This window comes from Phyllobates terribilis, unplaced genomic scaffold (genome assembly GCF_046119375.1).
Source record: "Phyllobates terribilis strain yellow unplaced genomic scaffold, ASM4611937v1 Scaffold_9__5_contigs__length_417890890, whole genome shotgun sequence".
Lineage (NCBI taxonomy): Eukaryota > Metazoa > Chordata > Amphibia > Anura > Dendrobatidae > Phyllobates > Phyllobates terribilis.
The window spans coordinates 219022376-219043595 of record NW_027362769.1 but is presented as its reverse complement, the minus strand read 5'-3'; the positions used below and the strand labels follow the sequence as shown (position 1 = coordinate 219043595).

Below are 21220 nucleotides of genomic sequence, written 5' to 3'. Positions count from 1 at the left end.
ATAGCTTTGTTTTTTGGTGCACTTTATTTTTATATGATCCTAATCTTCTGGTGCATGACCATAATGTATAGTCCCATAATTTAGAGTACATATTTACTTATATTTATTGGTTCTTATTAATATTAGTGTTTTTTCTGTACTCATGCAAGTTGCACATACAGGTGCATCTCACTAAATTAGATTATCATCAAAAAGTTAATTTATTTCAGTTCTTCAATACAAAAAGTGAAACTCATATATTATATAGAGTCATTACAAACAGAGTGATCTATTTCAGGTGTTTATTTCTGTTAATGTTGATGATTATGGCTTACAGCCAATGAAAACACAAAAGTCATTATCTCAGTAAATTAGAATACTTTATAACAACAGCTTGAAAAATGTTTTTAAAATCTGAAATGTTGTCCTACTGAAATGTATGTTCAGTAAATGCCCTCAATACTTGGTCGGGGCTCCTTTTGCATCAATTACTGCATCAATGCGACGTGGCATGGAGGTGATCAGCCTGTGGCAATGCTGAGGTGTTATGGAAGCCCAGGTGGCTTTGATAGCAGCCTTCAGCTCATCTGCATTGTTGGGTCTGGTGTCTCTCATCTTCCTCTTGACAATACCCCATAGATTCTCTATGAGGTTAAGGTCAGGCGAGTTTGCTGGCCAATCAAGCACAGATACTGTTGTGTGTAAACCAGGTATTGGTACTTTTAGCAGTGTGGACAGGTGCCAAGTCCTGCTGGAGAATGACATTTCCATCTCCAAAAGCTTGTCGGCAGGGGGCAGCATGAAGTGCTGTAAAATTTCCTGGTAGATGGTTGTGTAGCACCCTGAGGATTCGGCTGCTACAGGGGTATTACACCTCAAGCCAGAGGTGTGGTATTCCACTCCCGGGTAAGGATGGAGTGTGGAACTGAGCTCAGTAGGCTGCATACACTACATACATCCCATTTCCGGGGGACAGATCAACGGTACTCCCACCAGTTTATGTGCAGGTACGATAGTGTCTGTCCCTGGCTGGAGTGGGAGGGGGGTGGAACATCCCAGTAGTGTAGGGGCAGATAGGGGGAGCAGTCTGGGTAATGCTAGGAGCTCATTGGGTGCTGGTCACCTGAGCTCACACATAGAGGGAGTATATAAGGTGGGAACCATCTTAGATCAGGGTCAGACAGGCAGACAGCTACTAGTCAGTCTGTTGTAGAGGGTCAAGCAGTCCTGAAGGAAGAGAGAGAGGAGACAGAAGGACCCAGAGGGGAAGAAGAGGGAACCCCAAGAGCCCAAATACAAGCAACAGGGTGAAGGGTTGGCACAAGGGTACCGGATCCCAAGCTGGTGGAGGGCACTAATCCTCAGCCAGAGACCGGAGGTTGTGGGCAGGATCTGCCACGACCCCCCACTAAATCCACCAGGAAGGCAGACCAAGTATAGGGTCAGGGAACCCAGAAGAGGTGTACCCACCAAGAGACCCGAGGGAGCCGGACATAGGTGGATCGCTGGTGGGGAAGGCCAGAGAAAAGGAACGTCAGAAAGGGAGCTCAGGATCACGCTCCAGAATTACCTGGGGGTTGGCCGAGTCCAGGACCTGGTGGACGCAGCACGGCTCGGGCGGTCACTCAAGGCCGGAGTGACCAGAACAACAGCAGTAAGTAAAAACCCTGAACTGCACAGCCCGACTCTGAGTCTCAATACCATCCTCACTGCACCACCACAACCACCACCCTCTACAACTGACCCCCTGAGGCTATACCCCTCCCGTTGGGGATTATACTACCAGAAGCTGCACACACACCACCAGCCTCAGCGGTCCCTGCTGCAGCGGCGGCCGTATTGACCGCAAATCAACGGGTGGCGTAGTCGACACTAAAGAACATCCAGCAACATCTGTAGGACTGCCACACACTGAGCTTGACACCCTGGGCACGGACCGGGTCACCGCCACTCGGAGACTACAACCCCCATCTGATCCGGCTCCGGGTATCCCCAAAACAACACTGGCCCAGGGGGCGCGTCAACTTTGGCGTAGTCGGCAGGATTACGTGCCCGCAACAACCGGGTACTGCGTGCCTGAAGAAAAGTTCACCGTTACCTCAAAAAGAAGTCTCCCGCCGGTTCCGGAGGGTCCCCGCCAACGGACCCCATCACAGGTCGTTTCCCGCCGGTTGTCCGCCATTTGCAGCTTTTTCCCGCCATCCATGGAGTTTCCCGCCACTGGGAGACGATTCCCGCCATTTCCAAAGATTTCCCGCCTTGGAAGAGCGGACGCCGTTATGGGCGTGCCAGAGGGTGGCAAGAGGCCACCTCCCATCGTGGGCCAGGTCGAAGAATGGCGCCAAAAGCGGAAACCGCGCCCACCAACAGAGACTGTGATGCTGGAAGTGTCCATCAGCGTGAGAGAACTGCCCCTGGAACTGACAATCACAAAGTTGCCCCGGGACCACCTTCAATGTGGGCGGAGACTGAACAAAACAACGAAGATGGGTGCAGCCTGGAGGAGTCTGGAGAGAGCGCACCCGGAGACAAGAAGTCTGGAGAGGACTCCGGAGAAGTCGTACCCGGAGATGGAGGGAGAGGCAGGCAGCACCGACCCATTGGTCAGGAGCCTGTTGCAAGCAACAACCCCACTAGGCTTAGTGGAGATCCTAGCACAGCTCCCCCGAGACCGGGAGTGTGCACAGACCGCGCTGGAGGGCCTCGCACGGAGGATGGCCCAAGTGCAGCAAGACACGCTGACGGAGTGGAGCCGTGAGATGGCCCAGCAGACCGGAACCCGTCAGCGGAGCACGCCACCCGAGACGAGGAGACAGACCGCCTCTGAGGATGGTGCAGGAGGAGTGAAGGCCGGAGACGGCGCCGAGAAGGGAGCTGAACGGACGAAGGCAGGTAAAGGGGACGTCTCTACCCCGAGCCGAGAAACCGTGTACCTGTCCCAGCTCCCCGTCGCAGAGCCCGAAATTGCCCCTGCCGTGCCCGTCGCTGCATCGTCACCGTGCCAGACTAGGCCTCAAACAGAAGCCGCGGCCGCGACCCCTGTGACATCACACGCCTCGACCCTGAGCGCGACCAAACAGGAAATACCATAGGCCTGGTCGCAAGGTCTAGTACCTCCGGGCGCCGCAATTCCAACAGCGCCCCCTACCTCCGCGGAGCCACCGGCCTGGTCGCAGGGCCGAGTACCCCCGGGCACCGCCGTCCTTACGGTGCCCTTTACCTTTAGGGTGCCCCAGGCCTGGTCGCAAGGCCTGGTCAATCCGGGCGCCGCTACTACCACAGCGCCCATAGCGCCTAAAGTACCGCACCTGGGTGAGGACCTGTTCGCCCAGCATACGTGCCCGGATGGGCAGCCCTTCATATGGCCACCGGAGTTTCACCATCCCCGACTCCGGAAAGAGAGACCCCTAGATGAGCCCCTGATTCCGGTTCCGAAGCCCGCAAGGAGGACCTCGCCCCCGCTGGAGGAGGCACAGTTTGAGTGGGACCCCACCGGAGAAGACCTCATGGGGTTCACTCAGGAGACTCGGGCGGCCGCAGCGGAGCGTGCAGAGTGCTGCCGCCAGCAGCTCGAGGTCTTCGAGAGGGAGCGGAGAGAGAGGCGGGTCCGGGAACAGCAAGCGCAGATAAGGAGCGCGGAACAGAAGAGCCGGACCAGGAGGAACCCCCGTGCAGCTCATGGTCCCCGTACCACCGGGACTGTGATTAAATTCAACCTGCAGCATGGGTGGGGCTTCATAAGAGACCATCATACCCCCGGCGACGTCTTTGTAACCCGCAGAGACGTAGAAAGTCATCTGCCGGAGGGACACAGAGGTCGTGACCTGTACGTAGGGGACGAGGTCACGTTCACCCGGCACAAATGTGCCAAAGGACCCTACGCCCTCCATGTGCATCGCCTGACGGAGGAGGAGCTGCGGTGTGAGGAGGAGCAAGAGGACCCGGACGGGTCTGAAGATAAAGAAGGAGCAGGAGGACGCCGTCGTTAAAGTACGGTAAAGAGACTGTAAATAGTTACCTGTCGGGGTACAGTGAACTGTTGCTGCTTTAAATATGTCCCCGTTGGGACAAGTGTAAACTGTTAACCCGTATTTCCCTTAATCCAACTGACCGAGGACTGAGAGCGGTCATTCCTTCCTTATACCTGGCCGAGGACTGAGAGCGTCCATATCCCCTTGTATATAGTTGCGCTTTCAAAGGCGCCCCCTACCGGTTTTATAGGAAACTGTTGTTTTTCTTGAAGAGACTGTCGCACTTTACCCGGTCACAAGTTGCACCGTGGCCGGAGGAACAAGAATGTTATTTATAAAAAGTTTTATGCTGATAGTATATATGATGTTTTATATGTTTATGTTTTATGAAAAAAAAATGTATGTTTTGGATGTTTATTCTCTTACAGCCCGAGGACGTGCTGTGATTTACCAGGGGGGAATGTAGCACCCTGAGGATTCGGCTGCTACAGGGGTATTACACCTCAAGCCAGAGGTGTGGTATTCCACTCCCGGGTAAGGATGGAGTGTGGAACTGAGCTCAGTAGGCTGCATACACTACATACATCCCATTTCCGGGGGACAGATCAACGGTACTCCCACCAGTTTATGTGCAGGTACGATAGTGTCTGTCCCTGGCTGGAGTGGGAGGGGGGTGGAACATCCCAGTAGTGTAGGGGCAGATTGGGGGAGCAGTCTGGGTAATGCTAGGAGCTCATTGGGTGCTGGTCACCTGAGCTCACACATAGAGGGAGTATATAAGGTGGGAACCATCTTAGATCAGGGTCAGACAGGCAGACAGCTACTAGTCAGTCTGTTGTAGAGGGTCAAGCAGTCCTGAAGGAAGAGAGAGAGGAGACAGAAGGACCCAGAGGGGAAGAAGAGGGAACCCCAAGAGCCCAAATACAAGCAACAGGGTGAAGGGTTGGCACAAGGGTACCGGATCCCAAGCTGGTGGAGGGCACTAATCCTCAGCCAGAGACCGGAGGTTGTGGGCAGGATCTGCCACGACCCCCCACTAAATCCACCAGGAAGGCAGACCAAGTATAGGGTCAGGGAACCCAGAAGAGGTGTACCCACCAAGAGACCCGAGGGAGCCGGACATAGGTGGATCCCTGGTGGGGAAGGCCAGAGAAAAGGAACGTCAGAAAGGGAGCTCAGGATCACGCTCCAGAATTACCTGGGGGTTGGCCGAGTCCAGGACCTGGTGGACGCAGCACGGCTCGGGCGGTCACTCAAGGCCGGAGTGACCAGAACAACAGCAGTAAGTAAAAACCCTGAACTGCACAGCCCGACTCTGAGTCTCAATACCATCCTCACTGCACCACCACAACCACCACCCTCTACAACTGACCCCCTGAGGCTATACCCCTCCCGTTGGGGATTATACTACCAGAAGCTGCACACACACTACCAGCCTCAGCGGTCCCTGCTGCAGCGGCGGCCGTATTGACCGCAAATCAACGGGTGGCGTAGTCGACACTAAAGAACATCCAGCAACATCTGTAGGACTGCCACACACTGAGCTTGACACCCTGGGCACGGACCGGGTCACCGCCACTCGGAGACTACAACCCCCATCTGATCCGGCTCCGGGTATCCCCCAAACAACACTGGCCCAGGGGGCGCGTCAGTTGCGCTGACTTTGGTCTTGATAAAACACAGTGGACCCACACCAGCAGATGACATGGCTCCCCAAACCATCACTGATTGTGGAAACTTCACACTAGACCTCAAGCAGCCTGGATTGTGGCCTCTCCACTCTTCCTCCAGACTCTGGGACCTTGATTTCCAAATGAAAATTGGAACTCTGGGACCTTGTGGAGTGTGTCAATGACTGCCTTCTGGACATCTGTCAAGTCAGCAGTCTTCCCCATGATTGTGGAGCCTACTGAAACAGACTAAGGGACCTTTTTAAACGCTTTGAAAGCCTTTGCAGGTGTTTTTTGTTAATTATTTTAATTTACTTAGATAATGACTTTTGTGTTTTCATTGGCTGTAAGCCATAATCATCAACATTAACAGAAATAAACACTTGAAATAGATCACTCTGTTTGTAATGACTCTATATAATATATGAGTTTAATTTTTTGTATTGAAGAACTGAAATAAATTAACTTTTTGATGATATTCTAATTTAGTGAGATACACCTGTATTTGCACTAGTGTCCTCTAGGAAGCTGCACCATCGCCCGGGGTTCGTGTGCCTACTTGGACCTGAGACTTAGTGGATCCACCTCATCTGGTGAGCCTGACATGCACGCAGTAAAGTAAGTGACACACCACTAGAATCAGGGTCTCTGCTCCTACATTATGCTACTCTCTAAGATAGGGTAGTAAAAACCTGGTGACAGATTATCTTTAATGGTTTGGAATGTACTAACTAGAAAAACCCTAAATGGATATGTATCAACAAAAGAAGCCCAATGAAAATGTTGTCCTTGGTTGGAAAGGGATCCATAACCCTAGCACTCCAAAGCAACAGTATGGAGACACCGAGCTGCCTATATTTTTAAAGAAATACTTAAAAAAATTCTGAATACAAAACTAATGTTGGCAAATTTACATTGTAGATATACTGAATGTCACTGTTTTTGATTAATCTGTCTGAGCATCAGTTCTTTGATGTCATGAAAAAATGAAGATCAGACAATATGAAACTGTCGTCCTATATGGTGTAGTCATAGCCAGCTGGGAGACTGACTGTCATTCTGCAAGACAAAAGCATTTCTATGGTAATTCAACTTCCATCTTCATCAGGATTTTAAAAGGATTTAATATTAGCATCTGTGCAAAGGACATACATCAGGATTTTTAATCAAACCTCTTCGCCTTTTTTTCGACTTGGAAGAGTTTGTCTGACAAGTGTATTTTACGTTCATGAAATAGTTTTGAATAATTACTGTGGCAATAAAAGTGGACACACAATATATCAGTGAAATACTGAACTGCTGACAATTGCAGTTATACGTGCAATGAACAATAAATCCAGCACTTATAGGATCAGGAATACCACTTTGATGTGTTCACAAAGTGATGTGATCAGTATTCCTGTATACACCGTATAGGAGAGGACCTTAAAAAGTGGTGCAGATTGTGTAGTATTATTTCTCAGGGTAGTAAAACGATGGTGTTACCTGCAACAAATGTGCGCTCGCTGAAGGGATTGTCCAGTTTTTTGGAAAACAATACACACAAATCTCAGGGCCCCAAAAACATATAGCAGATCCCACTGCTCAACAATGTGTAGATTTGCAAAAATATATTATGTCTTCATTAAAGTTCATATTTGCCATTAGGACTAAAAACCTGTAAACTTACATTTTTTTTAGAGTGGAGATTTACTTTTCTCACTTGGAAAATGTAATAATGCTGACTGCCCGCAGCCACCGCTAGATTAATTTATTCATATTTTACATATAGATTTTGACAGCTCCCAATTAGTTCAATATTATATGTTAGTAGACAAAGTGAAGGAACTGCACACCTAAAGGCACTTGGAGCTGCTTCAAATAGGATTTATTGTCTGTATTTCATATCCATTGGTTACACAGCGGTAAGTTTAATGTTTCGCGTGAACTGAAGACCCTTCATCAGACGTATGAGCTACGTTAAATGCATATAGGTCAAGAGGGGTCCAGGTTGTGGAGTGAGTTTCCCACAAACATGGACACAAACCGCAGACCTTGATACAGCTGGAGCCTAGTTGTCCCTGTTTGGAGGAATCACATCCTGCAGCCTTGACCCTCTTGACCTATATGCATTGAACATAGCCTATACGTCTGATGAAGGGTCTTCAGCCAAAATATTACCTTAATACTGTACTTACCAATGGATATGAAATACTAACAATAAATCCTATTTGAAGCATCTCCATTGCCTTCTTGTGTACAGTTCCTTCACTTTGTCTACTACAGGAACTCATTGGTTGGCTCCAGAGGAGCTATCATCCTTCTCAAGCTAACTCTATTTCATTGGGCGTGCCACTCAGTGTTGGGACTGGCCCAGCAGAGCACCAGAGGATCCTCCGGTGGGCCCTCCTCCTTGCTTCTGTATGTTTGGAGCAGAGACAGTTTGGCTGAAGTCTGGAGCATCATTTAAGGTAGTTCTGACCTCTACATTGAGTTCTGAAGTACTACCTTAATAAAATTCTCTATGCCACCTTAACACCTCCTTCCTCCTCACACACATACAGTACAGACCAAAAGTTTGGACACACCTTCTCATTTAAAGATTTTTCTGTATTTTCATGACTTTGAAAATTGTACATTCACACTGAAGGCATCAAAACTATGAATTAACACATGTGGAATTATATACTTAACAAAAAAGTGTGAAACAACTGAAAATATGTCTTATATTCTAGGTTCTTCGAAGTAGCCACCTTTTGCTTTGATGACTGCTTTGCTCACTCTTGGCATTCTCTTGATGAGCTTCAAGAGGTAGTCACCGGAAATGGTTTTCACTTCACAGGTGTGCCCTGTCAGGTTTAATAAGTGAGATTTCTTGCCTTATAAATGGGGTTGGGACCATCAGTTGTATTGTGCAGTAATCAGGTGGATACACAGCTGATAGTACTACTGAATAGACTGTTAGAATTTGTATTATGGAAAGAAAAAAGCAGATAAGTAAAGAAAAACGAGTGTCCATCATTACTTTAAGAAATGAAGGTCAGTCAGTGCGAAAAATTGGGCAAACTTTGAAAGTGTCCCCAAGTGCAGTCGCAAAAACCATCAAGCGCTACAAAGAAACTGGCTCACATGAGGACCTCCCCAGGAAAGGAAGACCTAGAGTCACCTCCGCTTCTGAGGATAAGTTTATCCGAGTCACCAGCCTCAGAAATCGCAGGCTAACAGCAGCTCAGAATAGAGACCAGGTCAATGCCACACAGAGTTCTAGCAGCAGACAGAACTCTACAACAACTGTTAAGAAGAGACTTTGTGCAGCAGGCCTTCATGGTAAAATAGCTGCTAGGAAACCACTGCTAAGGACAGGCAACAAGCAGAAGAGACTTGTTTGGGCTAAAGAACACAAGGAATGGACATTGGACCAGTGGAAATCTCTGCTTTGATCTGATGAGTCCAAATTTGAGATCTTTAGTTCCAACCACCGTGTCTTTGTGCAACGCAGAAAAGGTGAACGGATGGACTCTACATGCCTGGTTCCCACCGTGATGCATGGAGGAGGAGGTGTGATGGTGTGGGGGTGCTTTGCTGGTGACACTGTTGGGGATTTATTCAAAATTGAAGTCATACTGAACCAGCATGGCTACCACAGCATCTTGCAGCGGCATGCTATTCCATCCGGTTTGCGTTTAGTTAGACCATCATTTATTTTTCAACATGACAATGACCCCAAACACATCTCCAGGCTGTGTAAGGGCTATTTGACCAAGAGGGAGAGTGATGGGGTGCTACGCCAGATGACCTGGCCTCCACAGTCACCAGACCTGAACCCAATCGAGATGGTTTGGGGTGAGCTGGACCGCAGAGTGAAGGCAAAAGGGCCAACAAGTGCTAAGCATCTCTGGGAACTCCTTCAAGATTGTTGGAAGACCATTTCCGGTGACTACTTCTTGAAGCTCATCAAGAGAATGGCAAGAGTGTGCAAAGCAGTCATCAAAGCAAAAGGTGGCTACTTTGAAGAACCTACAATATAAGACATATTTTCAGTTGTTTCACACTTTTTTGTTAAGTATATAATTCCACATGTGTTAATTCATAGTTTTGATGCCTTCAGTGTGAATGTACAATTTTCATTGTCATGAAAATACAGAAAAATCTTTAAATGAGAAGGTGTGTCCAAACTTTTGGTCTGTACTGTACTTCTGTCTTCCTTGCTGTAAGGGCAGATAGTGTGCTGGGGTCGGCAGCCTGCAGCTATATTGAGTGGAGCCTTTTTTATAACAACTCAGCTATAAAGTACGTTTTTTCGTGTGCAAAGTGTGCATATTTATTGGGTAAATGTGTTTATTGTCTACGTAAATGTCTACAATGTGTGCAAGTACTTATACAAATTGTCTCTTCAGAGAGGAAGAGAACTAGAACTCTAGTGTCACCTATAGTAAGAATCAATCCTAAAAGTCAATATTGACTCTTGAAGGAGCCTGATCACATGAAGTAGGATAATATCCCAGAGGAGCATTGTGGCTTAAAAGTCTCCTCACCTTGACATGATTAACATGTCACACTCCGCAAGGAGAAACATTACTCGTTGGACACCGGTCAGATGCCTCTCACTCAGCCAAAACATATCTCACACTTTGCAATGACGAGGGGCAGTGCCCCGATACACAGTGTCTGCAAACTGAGATTTTAGTTTTGGCTATTATCCTAAGTTGTGTGATAAGGCTCCTTGAAGAGTCAATATTGACTTTTAGGATTGCTACTTCCTATAGGTGGCTTTAGACTTCTAGTTCTCATCCTCTCTGAACAGACAATTTGCATACTTCCAAGAGGAGCATTGTGGCTTACAAGTCGCCTCACCTTGACATGCTTAACATGTCACTCTCCACAAGGGAAAACATTACCCTTTGGATATAAGTACTTATACTCATATATAATGTTACCTGTCAGCAGGGCGGCCACCAGGGCATTACTGCCCTTACTGGTGTATGGAGCCCGGGCCCCCCCTCTTTTGCTTCTGCTCACTGGGCCCCATGGTCAGTGGTGAGTTGCAGCGCATATCTCATCAGCAAAGGCATCTTTCCTAGAGCTTCATGGCATCATGGAGTTCCCTTCACCTCTTCTGTGACGTGCTAGTGACAGCGCCTTATGCGATAATGTTATCGCGCCGGCACATACACGCACTGGAGTGGAGCTGCAGTGGATCGTATCGGAGGTAAGTATGAAAAACTTTTCTTTTTTTTTTTAATAAAATGAATTAAATGGATGTGGGGACAGCAAATAATGATGTATCGAGGGTGCGGTGGGGGAGTGCAAATAATGATGAGTTGGGGAGAGCAAATGATTATAAATTGTGACTGAGGGGTGGGAAACAGCAAATAATAATGAATTGAGACTGGGGGTGGGGGAGAGTAAATTATGATGTATTGTGACTTGGGGATGGGGTACATCAAATGATGATGTATTAAGCGTGAGGGACAGGGGACAGTAAATTATGCTGTATTGAGGGTGCTGTTGGGGAGCGCAAATAATGATGAATTGAGGGTGGGGGAAAGTAAAGGATTATGTATTGAAGGTGGGGAGGAGAGAGCAAATGATTATGAATTGAGACTGGGGGTGGGGAACAGCAAATGATGAATTGAGACTGGAGGGGGGTGGGGAACAGCAAATGATGAATTAAGACTGGAGGGGGGTGGAGAACAGCAAATGATGAATTGAGACTGGAGTGGGGTGGGGAACAGCAAATGATGATGAGCTGAGACTGGGGGGTGGGGGAGAGTAAATGATTATAAATTGAGACTGGGGGTGGGGTACATCAAATGATGATGACTTGAGGGTGGGATGTGGGGCAAATGATGATGAATTGAGGGTTGGGGAGAGAAATGATGAATTGAGGGGGGTCCTATTACTGTGCAGGACAGCACTATGTTGCATTTTTTTTTGCATCTGACATAGTGTAGAAGTTGGGGTAAAAAGTGGGGAATGTGCTCTGGAAGCTGTGCTCTGCATAACTGTGTGTTATTTTCTGCAGAGATGAGTCATGGCTGGAAGAAGTGATGGCGGATGAAGAAGAAAAGAAAAGATGAAGGACTTCAAGTAGAGAGGTCCCGGTTAGTCAGTGTGTTGCCTGTACACTGACACTAAATACAGAGCTCCTGTGTATAATGTCACCAGTGATCACTGTATTTATTAACTGTACACTGACACTATATACAAAACTCCTGTGTATAATGTCACTGGTGATTCAGTGTGTTACCTGTACACTGACACAATACACTGTATACTATATACAGAGCTCCTGTGTATAATGTCACCGGTGAGTCACTGTATTACCTGTACACTGACAATATACACTGTATAATATGTACACAGCGCCTGTGTATAATGATAATTATGGTAATATTAGTATTGTGTTTTTTTATTAATCAGTATTGTAGTATTCGGTCACTATGTGGTGGTAATATGTGGTCTGGTCATGGTGTGGTGGTATTTGTTCCTTGTATGTGGTATCAATGATCCTTTTAAAAAATGTATGCGACACATTGCCTTAAAGAAAAAAATAAATAAAAATATACATAAAAAGAGTATTGGATATTTTAAGAAATGTTTAATAGGTTAAAGTAGAGTAGGGCTCTGCCAAAAGAGTCTACCTTGTTGTGGTGGCGGCTTAAAAAAAATCTTTTGGCCAAAAGAAAAGCTGATGGCTATGTGTGTGATATGGTGTTCAATGGGAACTGTTAATGTGTGATTGGTGAGGAAGGGAGGGCAGAAGTGGAGTTTTTCCAACAGTGAGCAGTGGGACTGTGGAAGGTTCAAGAGGTGGAGGTGGAGTTGGGGTGTAGCCTGGGCAGAGTCTCAAGGGGGCCTAAAATTTTTGCCAGTATGGGGTCCTGAAATTCCAGGTGGCTGCCAGACCTGGCTTGTCACTCGCCACAAGGAGAAATCTTACCCCTTAGATCCCACTCTTAGCCTCTTTCCTAGCCAAATCAGATCTCATACTTTGCACTGATGAGGGGCAATACCCCGAAACACTGTGTCTGCAAATTGGGATTCTGGTTGGGCTTTTATCCTAAGTCATATTGCAAGCCTTGTTAAAGGGTCGATAGTGACTTGGATGATTGCTACTTCCAATAGATGGTACTAGAGTTCAAGTCCTCTTCTTCTCTAAAGAGATAATTTGCATCTGTCAGTGTGAGTGATGGATGATATGGGTTATGGGTGACTGGAGGCCATCTTCCCACAACACCCGTATGATACTTTAATGAAAGAGGGCACCAACACTCACTCTGACAATTATACACACAATATAGATGAGTATAAACATTCACACTCCATATACACATGTACACACTCACACTTCCTGACAGCTGTGCGAGTTTAGCTTCGGGCCCACTTAAATGCCATAGTCAATCTGTGACAGGAGCACCTAAATTATAAGAGCGCACCGGCTCCCATTGCTCCCCCCCTTTGATACAACCAATGGCCCCCCTATTAGCCATTTTAGCCCTCCTGGGCGGCTCAGTCACAAGCTGAATTCCACAGCTGAACCGCAACATCTTAATATAATGCAATACAGAAGGATTGAAGTATGTGGTATAAGCAATTACACAATCACAGGTTCAAGTCCCCTAAGGGAACTAAAAATGAAGAGAGGTAAAGAAATTGTTTAAAAATATATAATACATACAAAATATAAACATTCAAATCACATCTCTTTTCCTAAAAAAAAAAAAGTATAAAACTAAACAAGTCCAAAAAAGTCCATTCTATCAAAATATAAAATTGTTGAAACCATGCTTTCGTAGTGCTTTTCCTTTTCGCAAGTTTCGGATTTGATGAACTATGTTGGACCAGCAAGGGATCCATGTCTTTTAAAAAATGGTCACAGAGAGAAATGTCAGGAATGGTTTTTTTAAATAAAGTATTTTTATTTTTTTTAACATTTTATTACAGCATTAGTGATGTATGTGACAGACAACTTTCCACTACAATCGCTGGGACTTGGTATCAGCCAGTATATTAAAATTGTCTCTTCAGAGGAGCATGCATTGGTTATAAGTCTCCTCACTCTGACATGCCAGGCTTGGATTGTCAATCTCCACAAGGAGAAACATTACCCCTTAGACCCCAGAATAGAAGCAGGTAATTTTTGCTTTCTTGAACCCCTGGTTACGTCTTGAAGCTAACACAAGATAATATTATCCTGTCCGACACTGGTGCCACCTAGCTGTTTGATTCAATACCACCTACAGACTTTATTCTGTAGAAGCCCATCTGCACACAATGGAGTTTATTCCCAGATACAATTCTTCACACTATTATTCAATGCAATGAATTCTAAATAGGACGTTTTAATCACAAATTACCATCTCCTATCACCGTCTCTATAATAAGGCTTTTTCAAGCACAGCCTGTGTTCCCATATATACCATAGGTGACTTCCAGTGCCAGACCAGCAATAACAAAGTGCACTTGCAAACAATTACCATATAGTAAAATCACTTTTATTATATCCATCTCGACATTTCCAAGCTTTGTATGAAAACTGTGGTCTGTGATGTTGCCAATAAAAAAAAACTCACATGAACTTTAGTTCTGATTCCCTTCTGACCAAGACTTCTCGAAGCCGCTGGATTTTAGTCATTTCAAGTTCAATTTCTTCCGGTGTCATCGTTGTTTCAGCCATCGAAACGATGTCAAGTTGATCTAAAGGGAATAGTGATACAATATATTAAAGAAGAGAGAACAATATTTTCCTTTATATTTTGCCCTGCCTCTCTTTTACATAAATACGACTCTTTTCAGTATTACTTTTTTATTAATAATATGCTTTTACAGTGGCTGTGACAATTGCATAAGAAGCCCATGCGACAGTGAGGTTATCCCAACCTCTTACTTCAGTGTAATCTCACCTTACTACAGTAACAAAATTGTACTAATAATAATATTACAGCTAGTACTGCCTCCCTGTTTCTCTCTTTAATTGATGTATTTACATATAGTATAGCCTCCCTATTTCTCGATGTAAGTGGTGTAGGCACAGATAGTATAAACTCCTGGTTTCTCTCAGTAATGATGCATGCACGGCCTCCTTGTTTCCCTTTGAATGATGTAGGCACAGATAGTACTTCCCCCTCTTTCTCTTTGTAAATGATGTAGGCACAAATAAAATAATCTCTCTGTTTTCCTCTGTTAATAATGTATGCACAGATAATACAGCCTCCTTGTTTCCCTCTGTAATTGATGTAGGCACATATAGTACAGCCGCCTTGTTTCTCTGAGCATACAATTTGTGCCTTCACCAACTACGCTCAGTAAATGATGTAGGCACAGAAAGTACTGCCTCGCTGATTGATTCCCTATGCAAATGATGTAGGCACAGATAGTACTACCACTCTCTCTGTAAATGATGAAAGCTTACATAGTCCTACCTGTTTCTTTTTCAAAATTATGTAGGCACAGACAGTACAGTCTCCATGTTTCTCTCTGTAAATTAAGTAGGCACAAATCATACTGCCTCCTTTTTCCCTCTATAAAATGTACACACAAAAAGATTTGCCTACCTAGTTTCCTCTGGATGTTATTTAGGTACAGATAGTGCTGCCACCTTATTTTTCTCTGTAAATGAAGTAGACGCAGACAGTACTGCCTCCCTATTTAATTCTGTAAATTTTGTAAATGAGGCAGGCACAGATAGTACTTTCTCCCTTTGTTGGTAAATGGTGTAGGCTCACATAGTCCTACTTCCCTGGTTCCTTCTCTAAATTAGGTAGAAAAAGACAATATAGTCTCTATGTTGTCTCTGTAAAGTATGTAGGCACAAATAGTACTGCCTCCCCATTTCCCTCTTTCCCTCTGTAAATAATGTAAGTACAGATAGTACTGCCCCCTTGTTTTTTTCTGCAAATGATGGATGTAGATAGTACTGCCTCCCTATTTATTTCTGTAAATTTTGCAGAAACATGATGGTTCAGATTCCCTGTCTACAGCTAAGCAAAAAGTTCCAGATTTCTTCTTCTTCAAACATAAGTAGTGTTGAGCGATACCTTCCGATATCAGGAAATATCGTATCGGATTGGATCGGACCGATACCCAAAAAGTATCGGATATCGCCGATTCCGATACCGGAAACCAATGCAAGTCAATGGGACACAAATATCGGAATGAAAATAAACCCTTTCTTTCCTTGTAGGTTAATTCTACATGAAGTAAAACAACTAAGAATAATGTAGAATGCATTACGCGAAAAGCCGGCAATTCAGCAGCGGCATACACCGGTACCCGACAATTTATAACAGACAGAATAGAGCTTCACACATAGATTAGATAGATAGAAACATGTCAGTCACATATATACGAAGTACAGTGACAGTGTTGCTTACTGTACTTGTCATTTAGTGTAAAGGATTTATTTAAAAAAATAATTGTGTTTTCATGCACTGTCTCTTTAAAAAAGCCGGCCGGCAATTCAGCAGCGGTACCCGACAATTTATAACAGACAGAATAGAGCTTCACACATAGATTAGATAGATAGAAACATGTCAGTCACATATATAAGAAGTACAGTGATAGTGTTGATTACTGTACTTGTCATTTAGTGTTAAAATAAAGGATTTATTTAAAAAAAAATTGGTGTGGGGTTCCCCTTAATTTTAGTCTCTAGCGGAGGTTAAGCAGACGGCTGGGGCAGATGTTTGAAGCCTAGGAAGGGGGTAATACCCATGGAGCTTCACAGGCTACTAATATCAGCCCCCAGCTGAATACCTAGCCTTTACTAGCTATTAAAATGGGGGACCACCGCAAAAAAATGACGTGGGGTCCCCCCTAATTTAATAGCTAGCAAAGGCTAGGCAGACAGCTGGGGGCTGATATTAATAGCCCAGGAAGGGTGCTATGAATATTGGCCCCCTCCCAGGCTAGAAACACCAGCCCTCAGCCGCCCCAGAAATGACGCATCCATAGGATGCGCCAATTCTGGCACTTAGCCTCGCTCTTCCACGCTGCCCTGGTGCGGTGGCAGGGGGTAATAGGGTTGGGGTTCATGTCAGCGCCAGCTGCCATGAAGCCCAGGTTAGTAATGATGGGCGTCTATAAGACACCCCCATTACTAACCTACAAAGTGTTAAAAAGAAAAAACACACTACACCCAGAAAAAAATTATTTATTTGAAATAAAACACACCATTTTATTTAATTCTTAGTTTACTAAAAAAAAATAGTTACCTGTCCACGTTCCTGCGCTGATCTCCCATGCACAGCTGTCACATCTGGAGATGGTGACAGCTGTGCATGGCCGCTGTAAGCTCACACTGCCGGAAACACGTCCGCTCCCGGCAGCGGGAGCCACTGACTGAGGTCACCGGAGTGCATTCAGGCAGCGCAGCTCCGGAGACCTCCTTTACGGCACTGCTGTACCGTGGGAATTTCTCACGATACAGCAGGGCCGTAAAGGAGCTAACCGGAGCAGCGCTGCCTGAACTCCGGCGAACCCGCTTATGCAATGACGGGGCTGCTTTACGGCCCCATCATTCTAGCGGCGGCAGCAGTTCAGAGCGGTCACATTCTATGTGGCTGCTCTAAACTGGAGATCATCGTGAGACACTCGTGGACTACTACGGAGGGGTAAGGATAAGGTTGTGGTTTATTATTTTATATTTTATTACAGGAGATCGATGGCTTTGGGGAATTAGGTGTCTAGGTGAGTATAGGTGTAGTTTTTTATTTTTTACTTTATTTTAGGTGGAGATCGGCGGGGACAGGTAATGTATGAACTAATTTATTGTAGGTAACCACTGGCCACCAATGACATGTATTTAAAATTTATTGGGGACACAGTAGGGCAATTTAAATAGCAGGATCAGGCTGATGGGAACTACTGCTCCCATCGAGCTGATCCTGCTGGCACGAGTGGACGGGGGACAGACATAGGCCGATGGGAGTAGTAGTGTCACATCGACCTATGTCTGCCTGCACGCACACACCCGCAGACATCGCACAGACACCGCACACACTCGCAGACATCGCACAGACACCGCACACACTCGCAGACATCGCACAGACACTGCACACACTCGCAGACATCGCACAGACACCGCACACACTCGCAGACATCGTACAGACACCGCACACACTCGCAGACATCGCACAGACACCGCATACACTCGCAGACATCGCACAGACACCGTACACACTCGCAGACATCGCACAGACACCGCAGACATCGCACAGACACCGCGCACACCCGCACACATCGCACAGACACCGCACACACCCGCAGACATCGCACACACCCGCAGACATCGCACAGACACCCCGCACACACTCGCAGACACACGCACAGACACCCCGCACACACTCGCAGACACACGCACAGACACCCACACACACCAATCATGACGGGCTGATCATCTGGGAGGTGAGGCTGACCTGTGCGGCCGTGGGAAAGTTCATGTGAGTTCATGCAATGCAGTCAAGCATGAACTCACGTGAACCCTCTGAGGGCACCACGGCTACTTCAAATGAACAGCTGATCAGCATCACCTGATACCTCAGCTGTTCATTTGAAATAACCGGCGGGAAAGCGCAGCACAGAATGGGAAAGCCGGCGGTGAAGTCTTTTCACTGCCGGCTTCCCCGCCCGGGTCCTTCGCTCCCCGCTCCTTGGTGCTGCGCTCCCCGCCCCGTCCTAACTTACGATCGGGATGGGAGGTGGCGAGGGGAGCGGAGGATCGGGGTGGAAGGCTGCGGGGAAGCAGTATGGGGCTGTGTGATTGTTTAAAAGCCGGCGGCTTTTTACCGCCCGCCGGCTTTTAAACGATCAGGAGAATTCTCCCACGCTGGGATGGCATTCTGATGACAGGCTGGATCTCAGCTGAGCGCTGCCATCCAGCTTGTCATACTTCAGAGACACGGCAGAGCGCAGGCATTATGGGAACTTCCGATTCCGGTATTCGATATTGTAAAAGTATCGGAATTAAGTATCGGAATTCCGATACCGCGAATATCGGCCGATACCCGATATTTCAGTATCGGAATGCTCAACACTAAACATAAGGTAAGATATTAATTAGAGAACAAGATATATCAGAAGTATAAACACAGCCATCTCCTGCCAGGTATGGGGTGGCCCCACTATCAGTATTTGGTCAGTATTCGGTCAGTATTTTTTCTCAGGAGTGGGAGCCAAAATCAGGAGGGGGTGATAAATGCAGAATTGGTGACTTGTTTTTATTATACCTTTTCTCTGATTGTTCCTCACCTGGTTTTGGCTCCCACTCCTCAGAAAAAATACTGACCGAATACTGACCAAATACTCCTGACTACCACTATTGGCAACCATAATAATATCCATAAGGGTTGTTATGTAGTTTTCCAAAAATGGCATAAGATGCTACAAAGTTATTCATATGCAGATACTGTATATGTCATTCGGACAAAGCGCAGACGACAGTCACAACTACCATTATAGGTTGTCAGGCAGCATCTATTACCCATGTTGAAGCCCAAGATAACTCAAATAAACCTAATGCTAATGGACAACTTGAGGAGGGTGATGTTTTCATACATTTTATTTAATTTCCATATGTAACATTAGACACACAAAGAATAATAATAATCTTTTTATTTATATAGCGCCAACATATTCCGCAGCGCTTTACAATTCAGACAATTTACAGACATTATCATCGCTGTCCCCATTGGGGCTCACAATCTAGATTCCCTATCAGTATGTCTTTGGAGTGTGGGAGGAAACCGGAGAATCCGGAGGAAACCCACGCAAACACAAAAGATATCTACAAAAAAAAAATCACTATTTTTTAAAATCAAATAATTATGCTTAAATTTTACATTCTGTGCCTTATTAGATGACAGCAATATTTTGGCAAAATTGCAGGATCCTAAATGCACTTCCTAATAAAATCACTGTTAAGTACTGTTAGGCTATGTTCACATATCATTGTTTTTTCAGTGTTTTTTGATGCGTTTTTTTATGCAAATTTTCAGCTACATTTTTCAGTACCAGCAAAGTCTATGCGATTCCATAATTCTTAGTTCACACATCATGATTTTTTTTGTTCAGGATTTTGTGGCTTGCATGTTTTTTTGCAAAATAGAGCATGTCACTTCTTTCAGCGTTTTTTTTCAGCGTTTTTCACCTATTGGAAGTAATGGGTAATGAAAAAAATGCTGAAAAAATGCCTAGTGTGAACATAGCTATCAGGTTTTGCTGCATTTTTGTGAAAATAAGAAAGCACAGCAGTATGTGAAACTCATTTATTTTTGTGATTTTACCATCTTGTCTTGGTCACTGAGATGGTAGTTTGTATTAGTACAGTGTAATTAAATTAGTGATGTGTAAAGTGTAAACATTGGCTGACCAAGGTGTGAGATTGAACAATACCTGTGGTGCAGGGATGTGTGAAATTGAACAATGCCCTGAGCAACTGAATGGCAGACCCCATAGTGTGAAAGTAAATAGTGTCATACAAACTCAATGCACTGCCAGTGTCTTAGGTAAACTATTCCTGAACAATTCACCTCCCCCACTGTTACATTTGAATTTCTGGTTAATATGGTTTCACATATGTCTGTGTTCATGCTTCTGTGGTGGAAGCAAAGCTGAACTTAGGGTTACTCTCATTCTCTGATTGGAGATAATGCTATATTCAATTCTTTTTTTCTGTAGCAATGCATTTGTATCTGTGCAGGCAATATTAGTCATATCGATTTCTTGTTATCTGTGATCAAATTGCCATAGGGCATTTGTAACTATCTCTTCTTGATTTATTTGTAACAATTACTAAATACACAGTACTTAATGGCCATGGATCCTTTTGATGCTAGAACATTTTTTTAGGCATGTTAATATTTATAGTTAGTTAATAAAATTGCACAAAGTTTCAGCCTGCAATCTTCATTCCTTTATTCATTTTTGGATCTCCTCAGATGTAATTTGCCTCCTGATTTAAGTTTCAGATTTTTTTCTTGAGAGAGTGTCCCTCCCAGTAATATAGGCTGAATATATTGGTCTGTGTATATCCAGGATGCTACTGTTTTCACATGCTTTCATGTATTAGCTCAGCCTCCAAACTACACTAATTTCCTTCCCTCTTTGTAGTTTGCTTTTTGTCCCACCTGACATCCTTTCTCACTACTTGCTCCCCTCTCCCCTGCAGATCAGTGTACAACCCCCTACACCTCCCTCCTATTATCACTAGCACAGAGAGAAGGTGGGCTGAGGAAAGTGTGCAGTGAGAGCAGTAAGGAACAATATCTCTGATTTATAAAAGTGTTAAGTATAGGACTTACAGACACTACAGCAGCAAAACGGTAGAACATTGTTAATGAAGACTACTTAAAAAGTTGCTTAACTTTGCATTTAGGAATTAAATTAACAATTTAAAAAAATCTGTGCAAAGATGTACATAACCATTAAAGAGGTTGTGATTGGAAAAAAATAGTTGCAGCATCACTCTAGTCCATAGGATATTGTCCGATACAACTTTAAGTGAATAAGACTGACACAACTCACGACTAGATCACCACTATCAGTTTTTTATCAGGATATCAAACTTTTGAAAATATTAAAACAGTGTCCCATCTGGGTTATAAAATGTGCAAAAATACT

General features: G+C 45.1%; 1 protein-coding gene across 2 annotated transcripts in view; it reads right to left on the bottom strand.

The window, feature by feature from the left end:
- The window catches only part of BMERB1 (bMERB domain containing 1), a 321627-nt gene that overhangs the window by 86361 nt on the left and 214046 nt on the right, over positions 1-21220 (bottom strand). For both annotated transcript variants that reach the window (XM_073647679.1, XM_073647680.1), the window contains exon 2: positions 14176-14299. In XM_073647679.1, coding sequence (XP_073503780.1) covers positions 14176-14299 — 124 coding nt within the window. The remainder of the gene's footprint in view (positions 1-14175; positions 14300-21220) is intronic.